Source organism: Acipenser ruthenus, chromosome 16 (genome assembly GCF_902713425.1).
Source record: "Acipenser ruthenus chromosome 16, fAciRut3.2 maternal haplotype, whole genome shotgun sequence".
Taxonomy (NCBI): Eukaryota; Metazoa; Chordata; class Actinopteri; order Acipenseriformes; family Acipenseridae; genus Acipenser; species Acipenser ruthenus.
This window is the reverse complement of record NC_081204.1, coordinates 5,119,538-5,142,861: the sequence shown is the minus strand read 5'-3', so window position 1 is coordinate 5,142,861 and position 23,324 is coordinate 5,119,538. Positions and strand designations below refer to the sequence as shown.

At 38.1% G+C, this 23,324-nt stretch overlaps 2 protein-coding genes and 4 non-coding genes across 9 annotated transcripts; 1 reads left to right on the top strand and 5 right to left on the bottom strand.

Annotated features, from left to right (window-relative positions):
• Positions 1-14: 14 nt before the first annotated feature.
• Positions 15-7,808, bottom strand: LOC117412571 (guanine nucleotide-binding protein-like 3). The gene is made up of 15 exons (XM_034021048.3): positions 7,703-7,808; positions 7,382-7,440; positions 6,779-6,916; positions 6,559-6,672; positions 6,366-6,449; positions 5,898-6,033; positions 5,480-5,583; positions 5,043-5,187; positions 4,458-4,545; positions 3,953-4,130; positions 3,455-3,597; positions 2,878-3,014; positions 1,778-1,932; positions 1,357-1,444; positions 15-1,009 (listed from the first exon to the last, which is right to left on the bottom strand). Exons 1-15 carry the CDS (start codon positions 7,713-7,715, stop codon positions 906-908), a joined length of 1,686 nt encoding a protein of 561 aa, XP_033876939.2. The 5' UTR covers positions 7,716-7,808; the 3' UTR covers positions 15-905.
• Positions 1,212-1,287, bottom strand: LOC117412698 (small nucleolar RNA SNORD19). Its single transcript, XR_004545958.2, has one exon. It is a non-coding gene; the product is annotated as a small nucleolar RNA SNORD19 (small nucleolar RNA).
• LOC117412699 (small nucleolar RNA SNORD19) lies at positions 1,531-1,604 on the bottom strand. Its single transcript, XR_004545959.2, has one exon. It is a non-coding gene; the product is annotated as a small nucleolar RNA SNORD19 (small nucleolar RNA).
• Positions 3,314-3,388, bottom strand: LOC117412700 (small nucleolar RNA SNORD19). The gene has a single exon (XR_004545960.2). It is a non-coding gene; the product is annotated as a small nucleolar RNA SNORD19 (small nucleolar RNA).
• LOC117412697 (small nucleolar RNA SNORD19) lies at positions 5,760-5,834 on the bottom strand. The gene has a single exon (XR_004545957.1). It is a non-coding gene; the product is annotated as a small nucleolar RNA SNORD19 (small nucleolar RNA).
• An 8-nt stretch (positions 7,809-7,816) lies between the features above and the next one.
• On the top strand, positions 7,817-22,888 carry LOC117412338 (protein polybromo-1-like). Of its 4 annotated transcripts, none has more exons than XM_058988539.1 (30): positions 7,817-7,936; positions 8,720-8,962; positions 9,365-9,462; positions 9,562-9,709; positions 9,838-9,987; positions 10,254-10,370; positions 10,733-10,801; positions 10,960-11,058; positions 11,405-11,490; positions 11,634-11,719; positions 12,022-12,238; positions 12,514-12,655; positions 12,924-13,021; positions 13,431-13,710; positions 13,940-14,045; positions 14,470-15,112; positions 15,398-15,609; positions 16,419-16,604; positions 16,733-16,890; positions 17,069-17,335; positions 17,465-17,610; positions 17,732-17,889; positions 18,013-18,196; positions 18,296-18,500; positions 18,735-18,936; positions 19,058-19,213; positions 20,964-21,122; positions 21,522-21,565; positions 21,871-22,078; positions 22,389-22,888. In XM_058988539.1, the coding sequence occupies exons 2-30, from the start codon at positions 8,729-8,731 to the stop codon at positions 22,559-22,561; spliced, it is 5,031 nt and encodes a 1,676-aa protein (XP_058844522.1). In that variant the 5' UTR covers positions 7,817-7,936; positions 8,720-8,728; the 3' UTR covers positions 22,562-22,888. The 4 variants fall into 4 exon arrangements, with proteins under 4 accessions (XP_058844522.1, XP_058844524.1, XP_058844523.1 ...); XM_058988541.1 differs by having other exon boundaries at positions 7,818-7,936; positions 8,720-8,896; positions 11,628-11,719; positions 19,058-19,135; XM_058988540.1 differs by having other exon boundaries at positions 7,818-7,936; positions 8,720-8,896; positions 11,628-11,719.
• The last annotated feature ends 436 nt before the right edge of the window (positions 22,889-23,324 follow it).

The following is a 23,324-nucleotide window of genomic DNA, read 5'->3' as shown; positions in this document are numbered from 1 at the left end:
TAACACAAGCATCGTCACCAGCCAGGTTTTTATTAAAAAGTACATTTGACTCTTTATTTTACCCAATAAAACAGTGCATGACATTTTCTTACTGTTTTATGCTAAATGTAGTGTTAAATTATTTTAAAATTAAACAAACACAAAGAGAATAACAGATTAAGTCTGTACCAATTCTGTGTATAGGGGGCAGGGGGCTCCCCTCTCCCTCAATTGATGAGAATAATGCAAAAGTAGCGAGAAATCTGACAAAATGCTGCCACTATTGTTTCTTTTGTGTAACTTATTTTTATATATCAGCTGTTGAAAATTTGAGTTAAATCTTAATTTGTCCTGCGGCAGTGTTAATTACAATAGTTAAAAACCAGTATTAATATTTTTTACTGACACTTTTCTTATTACTGTTGTTCTATACACAATCAGCACTTTCACTTACAGTTGTCAAACTGGGTTTCCTTTTCTAGAGCTGCATTTGATATTTTTTATAATGAAATGAACAAAACATTATCTCCAACATGAACAGTTCCTTTAATTTCTGTGCAATGAAGTTACACTGGCACAATACGGTATTACAAAATAGGTACAGTTTTTACATGAAACAATGTAGAATAAGGTGACCACGCATTTGTCACGACTAATGTTACCATGCTGGATTTAAAAAACAATTTTAACACAGTTACTTCTCAGTAAAACAACAAGAAAACTTGTGACATTCCATTGGCTTTGCATCTTCCAGGGTATGTACAGTGATTTACACATCAGATTTACAGTCCTTTGTTGTTGGGGCTTGTGACAAATTCAGATTACAACAAATGCATGTGCTGCAGTTCATTCTTACTCAGTAAGACAGTTGGTTGTTTCACCAGCGTTTGCCTCCCATGAAGGAAGCTCTCTGGTAAACGCTCATTTTAATTGAAGTCCGTGTTAAAGTCATATGCATCATCATCTTTCTTGGACGAAGAAAAGTCTATGCTAACGGGTACCACCTGTGACTGCAGTGTTGACTGCGCCCCTGTTAAAACCAAAATAAACCAGAATTAGACAACTGTACATACTGCACCGTTTGGATGTGTGCAGGTATTTACAAACTGTGATAGTTTAAAAAGTGTTTGTAAAATAAACATTTACTAAGCAGAACAAATATTCTGATACATGCTGCTGCATTAGGAATGCTTTCCAAAATTAGCGTTTGTGGTGTTGCATAAACATCTTGCTGCTGGAGTGAGATCGGAGTTGGATCTGAAGTCGTCACTGGTAACTCAAGACTTGATTACATTTTCCTCATTTCTCACTTAGAGCAAAATATCATATTGTACATAATTTTGTACACAAGTTGTGTACGTTAACTACAATACATACCAGTTGTCTTTTCTTCCGATTTACCATTTGATGCTTTGTCAACTGGCAAGACCTTCTTGACTTTGGGTTTGATTTCATCCAGCTCCAGCTAAAACAAAAACAGTTTTAGCTGATGAATATTCACGAAAAAGCCAATTAATTTTTCAATTCTGGCAAACCATCATAGATGTGTGACACTGCAGTGAGATCAGAGTTGGATCTGAAGTCCTCATCGGTTACTCAGAACTGATTGGTTATCCTCATTTCTCACTCAGTGCAAAGCTGCTTCAAACTTGGGCCTTTTTAAAGCATGCACCAAAACCATTTTGTACAGTATAGTATTACCACAGATTGGAGTTCTAGAATTCTGGAGAACAGGCCATTTCACTGGAACATGTCAAAGGGTTACTTTAGTATCAGATCTTAAATGCTGTGAACATACCTCCTCTTCATCTTCCTCCTCACTACCAATCTCCACCTCTTCATCTTCATCTTGCCCTTCATCTGGCTCCTTCACCACTCCCTCGTCCAGAACTCCATCAGTTGGGCCTGTAGAATGGAACACGATGCTGCTTGCCATGTTGGGACACTTCACATCTATGGGGAAGGAGGTGGAAAGTTTTACAAATCTCCAGATGTCAGAGTCTAGTGAATGTTGCTAGCTAGTTATATTAAGAAATCAACATTTACCATGGAAACTCTAGTGGTGCAACAATTAACCGATGCATCGATTACTGATCTGTTTTTAAAAATTTCTATATATTGGTGAATCAATGCATCAAATTAGAACCCAGTTTGAAGTCTCCTGTTGCCGGTTTGCATTAAAACCTTGAGTGTTTGAGAATGCTCTTCTTTTTGTGCTAATAAAGTAGATAAACAATGTAAGCGCGTTGCTAGGATACACACTTTAGGCCTCTACAATCGCGTTGGAAAAGCCAAATCAGAAGTAGGCCTATTGTATTCATGTTTTCTTGATTTAAAAATGTAGGCAATATGTTTTTTTTGCTTTTAAATCTATTGATTACCTTTTCTTTTGTTTCAAAGCATATTGTGTTTGGATTATATGGCAATATTATAGAAAAAGAAGCTGAATTTAGTACGGTAGTCAAGTTAGTCAGGATTTGTGAGATTAACTAAAAATGGATTGCTTTGGATATAATGTTAACAGTAATGAACAACCAACCATAGTTCAGATAAAAATGGTTTCTGTTAATATATAGTATTTTTTTTTATTATTACAATGTTAAAGGGACATCTGATGCGGACACACACATTTTTTTCAGTTAAAAACTCAAGTCCTTTGTATTTCTTTTATAATCGCAAGTGTTCTAATTTGAATGCAAGTTGTGTCTTTTTGTTTAACTGTTATGCACAACAGTATTTTTAGTTATTGGATCTTGTGTTAAAAACGTCAGTGCATCGATTACCATTGCTAAATGTCTATATATGGTAACTCAAATAAGAAATTAAGTTGCTGATTGCACCACTACAAATTACTGTTTTGAATCACTACGCAATAAGTCGACGAGAAATGCAACTTACTTTTGATGGTGTTCAAGTTGCCTTGTTCAAGCTTTTCCGTCCCCCACTCCTTCAGCCTTTCTGCTACAGCAGTTTCAGAGAGGTGAGAGGGAAATTTGTGTTGCTCAGGGGGCTTCGAATGGTAGCTCACTTTCGCCCTGGGGAAACAAAATGAATTGATGAAAAGGTATGCCTGGTACCAAGAAAATATACGTAACTTTTTCAAACTGCACTTTGAGGGCTTGAACGAATTGACTTAAATATATCACTACAAAGGAAGTCAACGTGTCTCGATCATCTAATTAAACAATGCAACAAAGACTGTAAAAAGAGCTGCATCAATAATGACGGCAATGTAACATCTTCCTGTCCGTAACACAGGTATGAAGTACATTCTACCCTCGGCAGAATCTTCAACTAGTCATTCAGTTTTGAAGAGCTGATCATAGGTGTGTGCCACTGCAGTGAGATCAGAGTTGGATCTGAAATCTTCATTAATAAAACTTAAGACCATTAATTATCCTCATTTCTCACTGCTGCCAGACATAAGACTCCTGTAAAAGGGATGCTAGACCCCGCTGTGAAAAATACAGCTTACCCAGTCCAGTCATTCAACAGGGTCTCTGCAGCTTTCTGTGTGTCAGGAACACCACCTTTTTTCAGGCAACCCCGTTTCATGGCAAACAGTGTTAAAAACTCCAGGGAATTTCTGTAGTTAGGAATATTATACTGCAGCATTACCTACATGGAATGGAACATATTTAAAAAATACAAATAAAAAGGTTAGATGATTTAAACCATATCCATATGATATTTTATGTATTCCTTTTACTACATTGCAAAGAAGATTTAATTTAGTTTGCCTAATAAGTGTTATTTGCTACCCTGGTATCTAAAGAGTGAATCATTTGACTGCCCTTATTGTCATCTTCATATCTCACTTGTTCTTTTAAGGATTGATATTTTTCACTATGGTATTCACTTTAGTCCAGGTTAGTTAAGATCTGCTGTGTATGAATGAGTCATGTATCTGTGACCACCTGCCTTTCTGGACAAATACAGGTTCAATAAAAAAAGCACACCAAATGTCAGGTACCTGCTGCTTATTGCAGTGTTTCAGTAGGGCATTGACTGCCTCTAGCGGGTTTACTAACTCCTCCATCTCTGATGCACTTCTTAACGCCAAAGAAACTGCAGAGTTTAATGACCCCGCTATGATACCGGGGCTGTCGAGCATCTTCACACTCTTATCAATGTGCACCAGCTGCATACACCTGCATGAAACAAAACACAGTGCCACTCTAAATCAATGTCAGGATGAAGTGTATTACAAATGTATAGCACATTTCAATAGAGTAGCTAGGATGTGTCGCAAATTCAAGCAACAGCACCAGAAACACTAAACAGAAAAGGTTTATTTAGAAATCCCAGTCTCTCCCCTGCAAATGCAGATTGTTTAAGGGTTTTGAAGCTTTCAGTGTTGGATTGAATGCAGACTCCATGGTTGGGTCAGAGCAATCTATTCATCATGCTTCATAATTCACTTTGAACACATTACTAATCAACACAAGATTTGAACGACAGTAATAATATGTACCTACCTTGTAGTACATCTTGATATCCCCACATGACAAGCTCTCATTTTTTTCATACTGTTTATTAAGCTACTTTTCCCCACATTTGGAAAGCCTGAAGAAAATAAACTTGTATCAGTCACAAAAGAAACCGATAGGTGACACATGCTGCTAAAGAAAAAAAAATCGACAGGCGAGTTCAGAGTTGGATTATTTAAGTCATCAAAATGTTCAGTGTAAACAACAGTCATCATTTCTCACCTCAAACAGGGTCCCTAACTATGACCCATGCAGCCTGATCTTTGATAAAACATACAGTATAACAAGTATCAGACCTTGTATCATATCTTATACCCAAACAGTGTAGAGTTAGCACATTCGGTAGCTATTTGCTTTGCACTATGCTAAACATCTATTTGCAAACAAGACATGTTAACACAAACTGGACATCTTTATCAGAGCAACAGAACGTACGGGTTCTTTAATAGAACACTGAAGTGGTAGCTGAATACAGTTACATTTTCTGAACTGCTCAGGAAACGGACAGTAATGATTTAGTCTGTTCTCTGCGATATTTCCCTGTGGTCTCCCAGTGTTAGTGATGGTTCTTACCCACAACTCCAACCTTGATGGCATCGTCTGTCCCTCGAGACCGGTAGTAGTCTCCCAGGAGCTGCAAGAGGAAATCGCTCCCGAGACAGGTCACACCTTTAGTTAAATCAACAGCTCCACTTGCAGCTCTACGCTTCTTCTGTTGCTATAAAACAAATGGAAATAAAAACACACACATTTAAAATATGTATACATATCAATTTAGTAAAATCCTAGTTGGATCTTGTACTTATCAAAAGACAGCCAAAAGGCCATTCCATGAAAATGTAAAGTTTGTCACACTGTATATAGCATCAATCCCTGATGGTTAAACTTTAGTTTATTAGGATTGCCTCAATACATTCAGTTCACCTTTGGTTTTAACTAAGCCAACCCCTTTCCCCCGCACACAAATGTACAAAAAAAAACAAAGTCACAACTGTCAAGCAAAAACACACCACGGTTTTGTCCTGAAGCTGTGTCGATGCTTTGAAGGCCACAGTTGGAAATTCATTCTGAAGATACTTCAGCCATTTCTCCACATTGTCCTTGGGCACCAAATCTAATGACAGAAGAATGTTAAAGGTACTGTTAGTAAATACAAAACAATTTAAATTTATTTATGTTAAACCCAATGAACCCCCTTAACCAGCATGCCAGTCAAATTATCCCTTAAAAAGCTGCACCCCTCAACAGGACCAAACATATAGAGCCACAGGTGAAAATCCTGTCACATATTCAGAGTGTGAGATCAGAGTTGGATTAGAACAGTCTTCACTAGGATCAGGCTGTTAGCTGTTCTCCTCATTTCTCATATTTAACATATGAACTTTCTTACTGAAGCTGTGGAACTAAAGAAAATGTACTACTCCTTACCAATTTTATTTAATACCAAAATGAGTTGCTTTTTTCCTTCCAAGTTCAAGATGGTCTCTTCCACCTGTAGACAGCGACAACCAAGAGGGTCCCTGGCGTCCAGGACCTCAAGGATGACATCCGAGGCCTCAATGACCTATATGAAACACAGCAGGACTAAATAACTGGAACATTTTCACTCAAGCATATCAGTACAACATGTACCCAATCCACTTGACATATATAATGCATGATAACCATTCGCAATCAAGTTTTCAAAGTGTGATGACTGCGCATTATTTTAGTAGTGTGGATAGGGCAATAGAGGCATGCCGTGTGCTTTGTGTCTTTCCTCACAATGCTTTGGCCAAAAAAACAACACTCATTTATACTGGCAGGGGTATAATAGACTGGTGATCCTTCAATATAACTTGGAGCATTGTCAGTCAATTCTACTCTTTGTTTAAATAAATCATGAAACTGACTTACCTTTTTCAATTCACTGCAGAATAATGTTTTTGAATTTTTATCTTTATTGCTGGTAGACTTCAGCTGTTTCTTGACAGTCTGTTCCTGTCAAAGTTATACAACATATTGAAGTTTTTTTTTTTTTTTTAAGTACAGTACTATATAAACAATGGCCCATTAGTCCAACAGCTTTTTTTCCCTTTTTAAATTTTACCTTTTTAGCTTTTTTAGCCTTAGTCGCTGGGTCGTTTTTTTCAGCTTCAAGTTTTCTTTTCTTTGCACGTTCCTTCTGTTTGGTGAGCTTCTGTTTTTCTTTAAGTTCTTCTAGCTATGGGGAATAAAACAGTTGGGGTACTTGTGTGGCCGTTTCACTCACCACACGTGCATGTTTCAATCGGCTCACTTTACTATATTTGTTCTGTAGTGAAGCTTACCTGTAGCTTTCTGTGCTCTGCTTCTCTGAGGATCTCTTCTTTAAATGGAGCGGCATTTGGTATTCCCGGGTCTTTCTTCACTTTCCGTACCTTTTGCTTTTTTGCTTCTTTTCTGAGCTTCTTGTTGTGTTCACGGACCTGTTAAAACAAAATAAATGTATCAGGCTGCGGACACCGCTCCTGGAAAGTATCCGTGCTGATGTTCCAATTTATAACGGGTCTTTACAGACTGACGAGTTAAACGGGGAAAACTATGCATCGCTTAGGGATTTTTAGACAGGTCACTATAGCAGGTAGTCCTGTATCTGATGTGGATGAGAAATATAAAGAGAAAACAACATGGTATAGAAACTCTGTCGCGATTACTCCATAACATAACCTCCACTGCAAAAGACAGGAGTCACTGCTGTGCAACACGTTGATAGGCGACTGTGTAACAACCCACGGCGTAGCACATGTCATTCTCGGGACTCTTAAAACAGTTTACACACTGCATACAGTACGTTATCAGACATTAAACAGCTAAATAATATATGAAGCCCTTTTTCTAATATATAACCAAAAAAAAAAAAAAAACTTTAAATGAATGCACAACAGTCTTACCTTTTTCTGTATTTTATAACGTTTGGAGCACGTCAGACGCTTGCTTGCTTTCTTTAACTCTATATTTTAAAAATAAAAACATGTCATGAGATGTTAATATTTATGTATTGACATCTCAAAACCTATTTATGTCAAATCATTTTCCACCAGAATGTTATTAAAATGGAAAGGCCGTCATTTTCTCAAACCCCAGGACCAAAATGTTCACGAACTACGAACTCTATACGAAGATCAAGATAAATCCATAACCGAAACATAACATTTATCATTATGGTTGTTTTTTTGTTGTTTTTTTTTTTTTTTAAACCGTCACACACTTACTCGGTCTCTTCATACTTGCTCGCCTGTTCGCTGCAGTCTCCTAACGATCACCACTCACCGCGTGTAAATCTCATCTGCCGTAAAACAAAAAAAAATGTCTGACTTCCTCATCCGGTTTGCAGTTGTCGTCGGAAGTGGGGGAAGTAACAACTGGGGGCTTGTCTGTGTATCAAACTGCTTGGTTTTACATTACATTTCTAAATTCACCTGGTTTTATTACCCCTCTTGAAGTAGGTAAGTTTAGATGGTCTTATTTTTTATTTGTTAATGGGTTGTTTCTGATGTTTTTCAGGCTGTTGTAGAGCTATCTCGTATCATTCTCATTGATGTTTGGGTGAAAGGCCGCCTTTCTTTGTTATCTGCCTCTCCTGTTATATTACTGTATATATACTCTTCAAACTGAAGCGGCATTGTTGTATGTTGACAAATGCATTACAACTTAATATTTAAAACTATTTTGGACAGTAAAGCCTATATCACTTCTGTACTGGTTAACAGTTTTTAATGATCAGAATAACATCCTTACAAACATGATGTATACTCGTACAATTGTCAAAGTACAGTATGATCTAGGTACATGCAAAAACTCTAAGCCCCTTAATGTTAATATTTTGAACAATAAACAAATAATATTAACCTCTGTTAATACCACGTGCATGCTTATTACCTAGTATATATATATATATATATATATATAATATATATGGCAGCTGGCTCTTTGAGCTAATATATATATATATATATATATATATATATATATATATATATATATATATATATACCTGACAGTCGAACGGGTGACGTGTACTTTTCTTCAATCACAGTTCCCATTTGTCAGTAAATACAGTTACTGCATCTCAGTGATCTTTCTTTATGCCTACTAGTTTTAAACAAATAATACGTTTTCTTATAAGATACATACATGTGCACTTAAGTGAAAGAAAAAATGTTGATGTGAATCTGAACAAAATAGGTTTCATACTTAAGGAAGGTGTCTCCATGTAATGTTTGATACAGGGTTTTATTATGCATCGATCCAAAGGTATTGCTTCTATGGGTTCCAAAAGGAGAAGGGCAACATCTCCTTCCAGTAGTGTAAGTGGGGGGGACTTTGATGAAGGACAGACTTCAAGCTCAACCCCAGTGAGTGGCAGAAAGCGGAGAAGAGCATCTAATATCCCAACTGTCGATCCAGTAAGTGGATTTCACAGTATTGTTCCGCCTTTACAAAGAGACAATGAGAACAGCGGACGGAAAAAGGTGTGTCTGTTATTCTACAGCTTAACTTTTCATTTTAAAATATAATGATGTTAACCTCTAGTGCTTATTAAGAACCCCTATCTAAGTATGCTGGCACTGTTTGTTTGTTATAATACAGCACTTACAGATGGATATAGCTGTGATGACATCATGACTACTGTTAACGTTTGAGAGTGTTGAAATGCTATTTACATTCTATGATTTTTTGTCACATGTCTATGAATCTTAAATCTGAATTGAAAACTAATTGTATATTAAAGTATTATCAGAAATAATTTACAGAATGTGTCCTGTAGCCTTTTAAAGTCTCTGGAGCTTTATTTTACAAAAAAATATATTGTGAATAATATTTCGTGAGATCAAGTCTTAATAGATGTTAACCACTTGCTTCTGTGCTGATAGATTGCAGTTTGCCATGAACTGTATAATACCATCAGAGATTACAAAGATGACCACGGAAGACTTCTATGTGAACTCTTTATAAGAGCTCCAAAACGAAGGTAGAGGAGTCTGCCGTTTCATATGTTTCGCTAGTCTAGTGTCCCTTTTTAAATACCGTAATGTTTATTCACGCATCGCTTTCATTGTCCTTGTTTAAGGAACCAGCCAGACTATTATGAAATTGTCACTCAGCCCATTGACTTGATGAAAATACAACAAAAATTGAAAATGGAGGAATATGATGATGTTGATCAGCTGACTGCAGATTTTCAGTTGTTGTTCAACAATGCGAAGAGCTACTACAAGGTACGAAAGTGTTTTTTAGCATGTGTGTGAGATTTTATTCCCAAGGGCCCACAGACCAGGATACTCTGCAATAGGAATACAAATGTATGCCGCCTTTAAAACCTGTTTAATGTATTTCCTGTGTTTAGTCGGACAGCCCGGAGTACAAAGCAGCCTGCAGACTGTGGGATCTGTACCTGAGAACAAAGAACGAGTTTGTTCAGCGAGGAGATTATGAGGAGGATGACGAGGATGGGGAGGACACACAGGAAAACCCTGGAACATCTACTGAGGAGGAGGTGAGAAACGCACTTGGACACAGTGCTTCTCTTAGAAATCTATTCTGTTCCATACATGCTATGAAAAATGAATGTGCTGATGGCTTAAACTAATGCTGTTCAGTCTCTGATCAAGGTGATCTCTGTGTCTTTGGTGGAAAAGCCAGTTATTTTATAATGAAACAAATACAAGAAGACAATCGTGAGTTTGTTAAATAGGTAAACCAGTGGGATTGCAATATCATTCTGTATCGTACTGTACATAATTGTGTCGTTTTAAACACCAGACTCCGCAAAGCTGTTTAAAAGAGATTCTGGAGCAGCTTCTTGAAGCTGTGGTCACTAGCACTGAGCCTTCTGGACGTCTGGTCAGCGAGTTGTTTCAGAAACTGCCCTCTAAAGTGGTAAGAGACAGTACTCTATTAATATAAATTGTCTGAACCTGAATATTAGGATCCATTTTGTAGTGGTTACGTATTGAAGAAAATGAAATATAGTCTTCATTGGTTCCCAGTTAATACCATTGTAGTACAGGACTTGCTGCCTTATGCAGTTTTCCTTGATAATTTGCTGTGCCTGTATTAAAGGATTTATTATAATTGCTACTGGTAGTTTATTTCCCAGAGGTTTTCTGTCTCTGAAAAACAGAATCTCACTCCAAGGTTTCAATTAATATTAACCAGGAAGTTAAAACTATTTCAAAAGTGATTAATTTTTTTATTTTTAATCTTTCAGTAAATATCATTAAACTCTGCTTATCTTTCAGCATTACCCAGACTATTATGCAATCATTAAAGAGCCAATAGATCTTAAAACAATTGCTCAGAGGATACAGGTACGTAAGAACTTACATTTTTCAGAGGGACCTTTGCACGTATAAACCCCTTTCAAATATATATATATTTATATCTGGAATAGTCTTAAAAAGCAGTCATTTGTATAGCCGAGTGAATAGTGTACAATAGATACTGACATAATGACTTTCATTTCCAGGGTGGGTTGTATAAAAGCGTGACTGCAATGGCCAAGGACATTGATCTTTTAGCAAAAAATGCCAAAACATATAATGAACCAGGATCCCAAGTTTTTAAGGTATGTATAGAGACTGAATTAAGGGAATCAGCTCAATTTAATATCAGTCTTCTAACAGCATAAGCACTTTGATTAAAAAAAAATAATAATTGTCCTGTAAAAACAATCTTAAGTAAATCAATATTAGGAAATAAAAGTTAGTAATGCTGAAGTGCATTGAAGGTTATTGGTGATTTTGCATGCTATTACGACATCATTATCCATAAAAGTGGCAATAATCTTAATGAAAGGATTCAATGAAGGATATTTTAGAACCCTAATACTGTGTGCATCCATGCAGCACTAGACTTTGTAACATACTGAAATTGCTTTGTGAATCTGGCTTATTTTTGTTTTTAATTTAAAGGATGCAAACACCATCAAGAAAATTTTTATTCAGAAGAAAACCGAAATTGAGCATGCAGAGCCTACTAAATCGAGTCTTCGAATCAGGTAGAATATTTGAATGGTTGGCTTTGCCCAGGATGCATTTCTACTGGAGTTCTGGATTCAGGAGGTGTTGGATGTACTGTTTGTCTCTGTAAATGCCCACTGTTTTCTAGGAATGACTCATCTCTTCTTTTTGGTAGAAACAGGAGATCTGCTCAAGGGGACCGCCTGTCGGCAATAACCATGGCTTTACAGTACGGCTCTGAGAGCGACGAGGATGCGTTTCTAGCTGGTAAGAAGCAGGATCAGTTTTTACAGGAATGTCTTCCAAATCCAACCTGAATTACATTTCATTTTCTCAACTTGGCAACCCCATGCTGTGCGCTAAAACAACTTAACCCAGAATTCCATTAACCTTTTTTTCTGAATGAAAACACCTCAAGTATCCAGCATCCAGGTGTCTTGAATTTGTGTCTGGGATCCCATGCACTGTGGCAATCTGCAGTGCATCATTTAAGGTTTGTAAATTGTAACTGCGTGGTGCTTATTTGCTTGTCCATTGTATTTGCATTACAACCTTCCACGTTTCTACAGGAGCTGTCCGTTATGATGAAGGGGAGTCTGAAGTAGAGAGCATGAGCTCCTGCATGGAGATGTCCAACCCCATCTTCCAGCTCTATGAGGCAGTCCGAGGTGGTCGCAACAGCCAAGGACAGCTAGTAGCAGAGCCCTTTCTCCAGTTACCTTCCAGGAAGGAATATCCAGATTACTACCAACAAATCAAACAGCCAATCTCCCTTCAGCAAATAAGGTAAGACAGTTAGGACACATGGTTAAGGCAGTGCAATGTGAAAATAACAATGGCATGAACTTTTAGTTTCTTGGTTATTTTTGTGGCAACTGTGGTTTCATCAGTTGAATTGTGGAGTGATTTAATTGGAAGATAAGGATGTGAAGTGCTGAGAAGTTATTCTTTTAATGGGATGAGGCATATAATATATTCCTATTGATTGCTCAAGGGTGGACAATATAAATATATAATTTTAATTAGAGAAACATTCGGACGTTATTGTTTCTACTCCATAGAAACAAGATGAAGAACAATGAATACGAGAATCTGGATCAAGTAGATGCAGATCTGAATCTCATGTTTGAAAACGCCAAGCGCTACAATGTTCCGAACTCTGCCATCTACAAGCGAGTCATGAAGCTACAGCAGCTCCTGCAGGTACATTGCTCTATTCTGGGATAGATGTGCATCACTTGCACTGAAGGTTACGGATAAGGAGTGTTTAAAGGTCACTTGTGTATTCAATTAATTTAAAGTCACGTTGAGGATTTATTTGTGCTTGTACTGCTTGTGAGAAAACGTGTTTTAATATTCATGTATGCTGAGCCTCTCTGTCTGAGTGCAGCAGATCTGTTGTGCCATTTAATATTAATGTGTTCTGGAAGCGGTCGGCAAGCTTAACTCCTGGGATTTGCTGTCTTTTAAGGCGAAGAAAAAGGAGCTTGTGAGGAGAGACGAGACTGAGGACGGAGACAGCATGCTCTCTTCAGCCACATCCGACACAGGCAGCGCTAAGAGGAAGAGGTATAATCACCTTGTGAAAGGATTTAAACAAAGAGTCCTGTCTGCTTCCAAAAGAACAAAAAACAAAATAAAAAAATAATAAAAACAGTATGCTTCCCGCTAACTGCAGTGGTTGCCTTTTTACCAAAATCAGTATAGCCCATAGCCTTTTAATGTAACTTTGGATTTCATGTAGAGATGAAAATAGAAATGCTGGCTGTTAAAATGTAATAATCTACTAATAAGCAAAAAAAAAAAAAAAAAAAAACCACACACGCTGTACAGTAACTCAGAGTAAGTTTACATCTTAATTTATTATACCGCTTCAGTTTAGCTAAAGACAAAGACCAGGTCCAGGGCAAGAATATCTACTAAGTCAAGAAAACCAAATTGTGTTGTAACTATAAAAAAATAAATATCTCTTTGTCAGCATCAAGAAAAATGCAAAGAAGCATCGGATGAAAATCCTGTACAGTTCAGTTACAGAGGCCCGTGAGCCTGGCTCAGGCAGGCGGCTGTGTGATCTCTTCATGGTCAAGCCCTCCAAGAAGGACTATCCGGATTACTATAAAATCATCCTAGAGCCCGTGGACCTAAAAACAATTGAGCACAACATTCGCTCAGATAAATACCTTAGTGAGGAGGCCTTGATCGAGGATATGAAGCGGATGTTCCGCAATGCACGCCACTATAATGAGGAAGGCTCCCAGGTATGTTGGAGATTTCACTGTAAAGCAATTGTACCATTAGCGATCGCTTTTATCAAATACATTGCCCTTTGCAGGTGGTAAACTGTTTAATCTGTCGTATGTTTTAAATCCCCCTATGCGTGCATTGTCAGCACTTTCTAATATCTTGGTGGTTTTAAACAAGCTTTAAATTACATTCAGCCTTGTGAGTTTCCCCCTCTAAGAAGGTATTTTATTTGGTATCTTAAAGGTATACAATGATGCCATCATTCTGGAAAAATTATTGAAGGACAAGAGAAAAGAACTGGGATCATTACCTGAAGATGAAGACATGGCTTCCCCAAAACTGAAAATAAGTATGTTTGTGTATAGAGATATTTTGTTTCCTTTGTAGAATACAGTATGGAGATTAGTTTTGAACAATACTATGACCTGTATACAGATATGGGTGCTTGTATATTGCCTCTTTTAAAAAGGCTTATTTACTTTATTTACATGTGAGTAAATGTATAAATGCAACGCTACTGCTGTTCAAAAATGAGCTGAAGGAAATAACTAAAGGTTTCTCTTGGCTGCAAAGGTCATTTTTTTAAAATGTGTTTTGAAATATCTGCTTTGTATTGCTATAGTCAGTACTCACTGTGTCAAGCATAGAATAAGGATATCCATGTTTATGCGAATACAGTATATTGAGCAGTATCATTTAAAATGGTTTGAATTTAACCCTCTTTGAAAAGAGATGGGAATCTTTTAATTATAACTTCTGTTTCATTTTCATAGGCAGAAAAAGTGGTGTTTCTCCCAAGAAGTCAAAGTACCTGACCCCTTTGCAGCAGAAACTAAATGAGTTGTATGAAGCTGTGAAGAACTACACAGACAAGAGGGGCCGTCGCCTGAGCGCCATCTTCCTGAGGCTGCCTTCCAGAGCGGAGCTCCCTGACTACTATGTGACCATCAAAAAGCCAGTTGACATGGAGAAGATCAAGAGCCACATGATGGCCAACAAGTTCCAAGATGTAGACTCCTTGGTGGAAGACTTTGTGCTGATGTTTAACAATGCTTGTACCTACAATGAGCCAGAGTCTCTTATTTATAAAGATGCTCTTGTGCTCCACAAGGTCCTGTTGGAGACTAGAAGGGACCTGGAAGGAGGGGAAGAGTATCATGTCCCCAATGTGAACCTTCTGATACAGGAGTTGATCCACAACCTGTTTGTGTCTGTGCTGAGCCACCAGGACGATGAAGGGCGCTGTTACAGTGACTCTCTGGCAGAGATTCCTGGAAGAGACCCTGCTAACCCCAGCCAACCACCCTTAAACTTTGAAATCATCAGAAGGAACATTGACAACAACCGTTACAGGAGGCTTGATGTGTTCCAGGAACATATGTTTGAAGTTCTGGAGAAAGCAAGAAGACTCAACAGGTATGAGACCCCAAAAAACCCAAGATGCTGATTACCACCTAGATGAGATAGTCCAAGATAAGTGCTACTCAGGATCTGTGACCAACCGTAAGAGTCCAGAATTACATTTTAGTAATAATGTCTACACTATGGATTAAGCAACTAGTGCTGTAAAAACATTTGCTTTTCCTTGGGAGGTATAAATAATAAATTCCACTGTCTGTTACTTTTTAAAAACAATTTCGGTGCATTCAACTTAAAAAAAAAAAAAAAACAATTCTGATTTGGTTATCCTTTGTGTTTTAGAACGGATTCAGAAATTTACGAGGATGCTTTAGAGCTGCAGCAGTTCTTCATTAAAATCCGAGATGAACTGTGCAAGAACGGGGAGATCCTGCTGACTCCAGCACTCAGCTATACAACCAAGCACCTCCACAATGACGCAGAGAAGGAGAAGAAGGAAAAACTACCAAAAGAGATGGAAGAAGATAAACTGAAGAGGGAAGAAGAAAAGAAAGGTATTTCAGTTGAACATCTATTTAAGAACTAGATGGTAACTTTAGAAGTACAGTTGTGGGGCTTGCTTTATTGGGAAAGTGGTCAAAGTAGCTGATTTGTGTCAAAAGTCACATTGTTTACTAATTGTCTCATGCTTAGAATGTGCTTTAATTTGAAATTTCTCAAAGTTCTATGACCGTTAATTCAACAGTGGGAAGTAGCCTACTGAAAGAAGTTGGTGTGGTTACTAAAACAGGTGTACCTCTTGATTGGTAGAAGTTATTTCTGTTTTGATTTCAGATTTGAATAGCAGAGAAGTAGAGGAAGATTCCATATGCTCTAACTTTTTGTCTTACTTGTTGGGAAAGTGGTCAAAGTAGCTGATTTGTGTCAAAAGTTACATCGTTTACAGTAAATAGAATGTTGGAAGTCTGGGAGTTTTTAAACAATGGGGAGCTTTAGTATGTTGAAAAAAGTCCCATTAAAGTGAATGAAGATGGACAAAAAAAGGACAAAAAGCTTAATAGTTTAAAAAATATAAAAGATATCAAAAAGTTGTATACAAGCACACTATTCCAGACTGGTCTACACGTTTTAAAGTTTGAACGGCGTTTCTAGCTTAAACGGTGTAAGAGGAGTAGCGTGCCAAAGAATAATAATAAGTATGTCGAAGATTTAAAGTGGGGGCTCTTGCTTCGCAAGCCCCAGTGATTACATTCATTCTGTTTTTTAAAGCATTTTGGAAACAGTTGTATTTGTCGATGGGCAGAGTAATTACAGTTTCATTAACTGGACAATTTTTTTAAATGTTTTTTTTTAATCATAACAGAAGCTGAGAAGAGCGATGATCATGCTGGAGGTGCTTGGCAGTCTGGTCTTCAGCGCACATACAGCCAGGACTGCAGCTTTAAGAACAGCATGTATCATGTGGGAGACTATGTGTACGTGGAACCAGCAGAGCCAAACCTGCAGCCTCATATAGTCTGCATTGAGAGGCTCTGGCAGGATGATACTGGTATGCAGTTGTTCGTAATGCATCTGATTGTTTTGTTTAGTGAAACGTGTCGAAATCGGAAGCAGTGCATGGTTTGTACTAATGTTCCTTTACATGAAATCAGCTTCGGTGTGTTATTTATCTTGCAGGTGAGAAGTGGTTGTATGGTTGCTGGTTTTACAGACCTAATGAAACATTCCACCTGGCAACACGCAAGTTCTTGGAGAAAGAAGTATTTAAGAGCGATTACTACAGCAAAGTCCCTGTCAGCAAAATACTTGGAAAGTGTGTGGTTATGTTTGTAAAGGTAATAGTTCTTCACTTTTAATACATAAAGAACAAGGTATTAAACATACTGCATATTAAATAGGTTTGTAAATAGTCTACTACTACCTGTATTTAACTACCAGTAAATAATTTAAACCGCAGAACCTCCTTCTAAGTGATGCATTTAATTTTTTTTTGTTATTGCTTTCTTACGACAGGAATACTTTAAGCTTCATCCTGAGGGCTTTAGGGGTGAGGATGTGTTTGTTTGCGAGTCCCGTTATTCAGCCAAGACCAAGTCTTTCAAGAAAATCAAAATGTGGACCATGCCTCTAAGTTCTGTGAAGTTTGTCCCTCGTGACGTGCCATTGCCAGTGGTTCGGGTTGCTTCAGTGTTCGCCAGTGCTAATAAACATGAAGCGGAAAAGCCTTCTGAAATGACAGACGAAACCAAAGGCATGGATTGCAATGGCATCATTGATAAGGTACAAATGTGTGGAGGGATGACGCATAGTGCAAATGTAACACTTCCTTTTGCAGTATGAGTTTCTGATGATGGAAAACCTGTAGGAATATGTTCTTCTCTGTGAAATAACCATACTGTTTCTGTGTAGGAGAAAGAAGATGTACCTGTGGACATGCCCAATGGGGAGCCTGGCTGTATATATTATGAACAGCTCCATTACAATGAAATGTGGATGAAGGTCGGAGATTGTGTCTTTATTAAGTCCCATGGCTTAGTACGTCGTAGAGTGGGAAGGTATGGGAAATGATGTGTCCCCGGTACTGCGTTTCCATAGTCTGTTGTACTATAGGATTGAGAGCACAACACATTTAACGTTTTGAAAGTGCGGTTAGTTTTTTCTTATTTGTTTTTCTAGGATTGAGAAGATGTGGGTTCGAGACGGTGCTGCTTATTTCTTTGGCCCTATCTTTATCCACCCAGAGGAGACGGAGCATGAGCCAACCAAAATGTTCTACAAAAAAGAAGTGTTTCTGAGTAACCTTGAAGAAACCTGCCCTATGAACTGTGTACTAGGTAACAAGTCAACGTTTTTTTTTTATTTTTATTTTACATTTTCACTTTCTAAAAGCAAACTTTTTAAAGCAAATTCCTTTAGTTTAGGCAGCGATTTACCACTGTCGCCTGTCTGTCCTATAGGGAAATGTGCTGTGTCCTCGTTTAAGGACTACCTCTCTTGCCGACCCACTGAAGTACCGGAAGATGATGTACTGCTCTGTGAGAGTCGCTACAATGAAAGCGACAAGCAGATGAAGAAGTTTAAAGGCTTGAAACGCTTCTCCCTCTCTGCAAAAGTCATAGATGATGAAATCTATTACTTCAGGTTAGGCATACAGTTTCACATGTGTATCTCAAATAAATATTTTATTCAGACCCTATAAAACAAAAAAAAATGGTCTTGTCTCCTCTCCTCCTCTCTTAGAAAGCCGGTTGTACCTCAGAAGGAGCCTTCTCCGCTGCTGGAGAAGAAGATTCAAGAGCTGGAGGCGAAGTTTGCTGAGCTAGGAGCTGACGATGACATGGATATTGGGGAAGAGGAGGGTGAGGTTATTGAAACTCCAACTCTGCCTCAGCTACAAACTCCTATGGCCAACGAACTGGACATAATGCCATATACTCCACCCCAGGTGAGAGGTCAAAGTTGCCTTGCTTTAACTTTAAAATAAAATATATTGTCAATCAATATCAATCATTCCAGGATTACTGGTGTATGTGAGGGACTAATTAATTAGGATGCGTTCAAGGACACCTAATCATAACTCTCTTCAGTTTTGAATTTATCAAAAGCAGCGTGAGGTCCTAGAACACTTATTGAAGTGGTAGGATGTCATTTTGAAAACCGTTTTTTGTGTGTGTTGCAGTCCACTCCGAAATCCGTTAAAGGCAGCAGTAAGAAGGAAGGCTCCAAGAGGAAGATCAACATGAGTGGTTACATTCTCTTCAGCAGCGAGATGAGGGCAGTTATAAAATCCCAGAACCCGGACTTTTCTTTTGGCGAGCTCAGTCGACTGGTGGGAACTGAATGGAGAAATCTGGAAGCAACCAAGAAGGCAGACTATGAAGGTAATGAAAGAAAGGAACAACAGTAGCACTACTGTCAGCGTGTGCTTTTGAAGGATAATGCAAGGGTGCTGTATAAAAACATTTGATGGGTCTATTCAAGCTGTTCCCTTTTATTTTACAGAGCGGGCAGCAAAGGTGGCAGAGCAGCAAGAGAGAGAGCGTGCAGCTCAGCAGCAGCAGTCTGGTTCTCCTCGGGCAGGTACCCCAGTCAATGCATTAATGGGAGTGGTGCCTCCCCCAACCCCCATGGGAATGCTAAATCAAAATCCTGTGTCAGGTAACACTTGGAAAACCTTCAAACTGACAAACACATTTCTTATGAGGCTCAAGGCTTTAAGAGAATAAAAACCTTAGAGGCATTTTGCTTTGACCCTTGCCACCTCTAGCATGTTTCGCGTCCAAGTTTCTGTTGAACAGCTTCCTACCTGAAAAGTGTTTAAGGGCACTTTCACACCTAGTTTGTTTGATACTTTGATGAGGATTGAAGTTTGGTTCGCTTGGAGTGATATGTGAAGACTCTGAGAACCACGGAATCGCACCAGGATACGCATCAAACCAAGTGAACCAAGATCACTTGAAGGTTACCACCTTTTGCAAAGTGAAACAAAACGTATTCCAGTTCACTTGGAAATGAACCGCTCCAAACAGCAAACCGCTCCAAATGCCTCAGTTTAATAAACCAGATCCTGCTGCATCTGTATCTCACCACACTGTCACGAATGCAACATTTACAACAAGCTATTATTATTATTATTATTATTTATTATTATTATTATTATCATCATCATCATCATCATCAATAACAGCTGAATTGCAGTTGGTTCAATGTCCATATTTTTCTTAATCATGATTGCCTTTGGCATTTTCTCCAAAAGAACAGTGTTTTTCCGACAAATACTTGACGCTCTTTCGGCATGTTACGTTACTTCAGCAATGATTTGACGTTGTTATTATTATTATTATTATTATTATTTATTTCTTAGCAGACGCCCTTATCCAGGGCGACTTACAATGGTTACAAGATATCACATTATTTTTACATACAATTACCCATTTATACAGTTGGGTTTTTACTGGAGCAATCTAGGTAAAGTACCTTGCTCAAGGGTACAGCAGCAGTGTCCCCACCGGGGATTGAACCCACGACCCTCCGGTCAAGAGTCCAGAGCCCTAACCACTACTCCACACTGCTGTTGTTAGCACCAAATAAACCAAAATAACACGGGTAGCAGCACAACCACGTTGCGTAAAGTATTCTCCATATTGGGCATGATGGAAAAAGTTTTTCCAGAGAGAACTTCCGTAATCAGCAATGGAGCCGAGTGTGTTTGGAAAGTGCAATGTGAAACCAATAGAACTATAGCCTGGATGAAGCTGCAAGTGAACCAACCAAACGAATTTGAAGCACTTTAAAAGACACTCAAGTTCACTTGAATTTTTCCGGTGTGAAACCAACCGAAACGAACTTGTTTGCAAGTGAACCACGATTCAAATCACTTGTGAACTAGGTGCGAAAGTGCTCTAACTTTTTGCTTGGGTATAAACGGGACTTAAAATAAGAGATTACAAATTAAAACTTGTAGTAGTCATTTAATCTTGATAGAAGTAAAAAAATAAATAAAATACAAGCCAATGCTTAAGCGACTTTTTTGTGCAACCGTGCCTCTGCCTCCTTACTGCATCTGATGAAAAGGTGAAAGTGGAGGGGAAAGTCAGGAATCGGGACCGGTACCTTTAAGTGTCTTGCGCTGATGTTCACACTGACCCATTTGTTTGGTAGCAACAAGTTGCGCTTCCGAATAATGCAGGTTTGGACCAAGTTTTAGATTCCTGTCAACAGCATGTTCATTAAAATAATCAATCATCAACTTTTCTTTTCTTAATCTTTAGTTTTACTTCTAACAAATCTGTTCATCGTGCATACTAACAATAAGTAGATTATCCATTTCTATTGCATGTATTCTATTTTTTGTGCTGATAGCGTTGCATGATACTGATGCATGAACTTTGTTGTGTTGTCCTTTAAGGCATGATGGGTGGCTATGGGCTGCCTATGCAACCCTTACAAGGCCCAGTTGATGGCATGTTCAGCATGGGCAGCATGCAGCCACATCACCTTGGGGTTTCTCCTTTACCCCACCATCTTCAGCCAGGTATGCCAGGCATCCCAGGCCTGTCTTTTTCGGGTAAGAACATCCTCATTGTCACCATCCAGTCTCTTCATCCTTCTGCTGTGAGGTTCAGGGACCTTGCTGTGCAACAAAGACTTCAGTGGAATATTTGGGCCCATCTCCCAAAGTTCTAACTGTCCTGCAATTCTGTTAGTGTGTGTGTGTCTCATTTCAGTCTCTTAAAAGTTTATACCTGGATGATGCCCCACAAGGTTTTTTTTTTTGTTTGTTTGTTTGTTCTTTTAAATAGTTGACCTAAGCTGAATTACTAAATGCAGTTGTTGTTTCTGTTGTTCAATAATGGTTGAATTACTATAATCGATTTTGTCTATCACAATTAAATGCAGCTGGTTATTTTTCCATTTCCATAATAAATGTAACCCCTAACCACCTTCCTTGTCGATGTGTTTGTAGGTGTAAACTCCATGGGAGGAGGTCCAGCAGGTGCATATGGACAGGTAATTCTACCTAGGAGCATAGAATACCTAAACATAAAAATGATTGTACCTGTATTTTTAATAGTTACCAGGTTTTAATTTGTAATATACCTGCAAAGTTGTTCTTGTATTTTATTATTATTATTATTATTATTATTATTATTATTATTATTATTATTATTATTATTATTATTATTAATAATAAACATAGACTTGCCGTTCATATTGCATTTTTAAACAAGACACATGGAGTGTATGAAAGTAGACCGTGTGTGTTTTTGAATGTCTGCTTATCTCTGATACAATATGCTTGTGGCGGTTTTCAGATGGGCATGCATGGGCAGGGCCAGACGGCTCCACCTCCCTACCCAGGTCAGACAGGGCAGCCAGCACTGCAGCAGCCGTCCACGCCAATGTTTGTGGCACCTCCTCCAAAGACACAGCGCTTACTGCACTCTGAGGCCTATCTAAAGTACATCGAGGGGCTTAATTCTGAGACTGGGACTGTTAGCAAATGGGACCAGACACTTACAGGTAAGGGCTTGTTTGTTTTAAAATGTGTAAGAATGGTGTTGCAGCAAATAGAAAGAAGAAGAAAAAAAAAACAGGACACAAAAAGGAACTGAAAAGAGGTCAATGTTAATATTAAGTAAAATGAAATAGCTATAGTCAAGAAAAACAAATTGGCTGCTACATTGCACAGAATGAAATATTGTGATTGTGAAAGACTTGCTATCTTTATTTTGCATTTTATTAACAATATGGTTATAACTTCTGTTCCTTGTTTTGTCAAACTCTGAATATCATTTGGCGAGTATAATGTTGTGTTCTGTCTGTCTTGCAGCACAAAGAAAAGATGTCCACCTGACGAGAGAGCAGGAGGGCCGCCTGCCTGCTCATTGGTTAAAGAGTAAGGGGGCTCACACTACCATGACCGATGCACTGTGGCGTCTACGAGACCTGATGCTGCGAGATACTTTAAATATCCGCCATGCTTACAACATAGAACATGCTTAGCACATGCCTCCTTCAATTCATGCTTCATACATGATGTGTGGAAATGTTACAGAAAGCAGCCATTTTTATTGTCTAATATAAAAACAATTCTGTGAGGTTTTTATATGAGATGCCCAAAAAAATAAGCTTGGATTTGACTTTTTTTTTTGTCTGTTTTTTATTTTTTTGTGTGTGTTTGCTGAGGCAATGACCTTTTAATTTTGTTTTGTTTTATTTTTTTTTACTGATGTTATGGTTCTTACCTGGTTAACTTTGTGGAAATACTCTGTTTGTTGTATTGAACCTCATCTGAACACTTTACTATAAAAAGCTTGATGAGAAAAGCCACCTTCTGTCTCTGTGATGCTTTATACTCAACACTGCTCAATTGTATACAGGTCTATGAAAGATAACTGCACTCAAAGCTGCAGACCGCTCTAGTGGTAAAGGAAGGAGCCTCCCATCAAACCAGTAAACTAATCTATATCTATCTCGGTGTGTTCTTCAGTATAAGACCTCGGAACTATTTAATTAGTTATCCAAGGGTAGGATTTTCAGTAAAGTTACTTTGCATTGAAAGTTTTGGGGTGGATGGTGATCCAACCAAAAATGTGAAGCAAAAAAAGGCCAAGTTAGATAATAACTCAGTCATTTAAAATGTGCAAATGTTACCACAGCTGTAAATACAAAATTAGAGCTGTTATTAATTGCATATATCCATCAAATGTATGGGTAAGTGTGATAATCATCTCCAGGTTTTGATGCTTTCCTTAACTAAAGAATA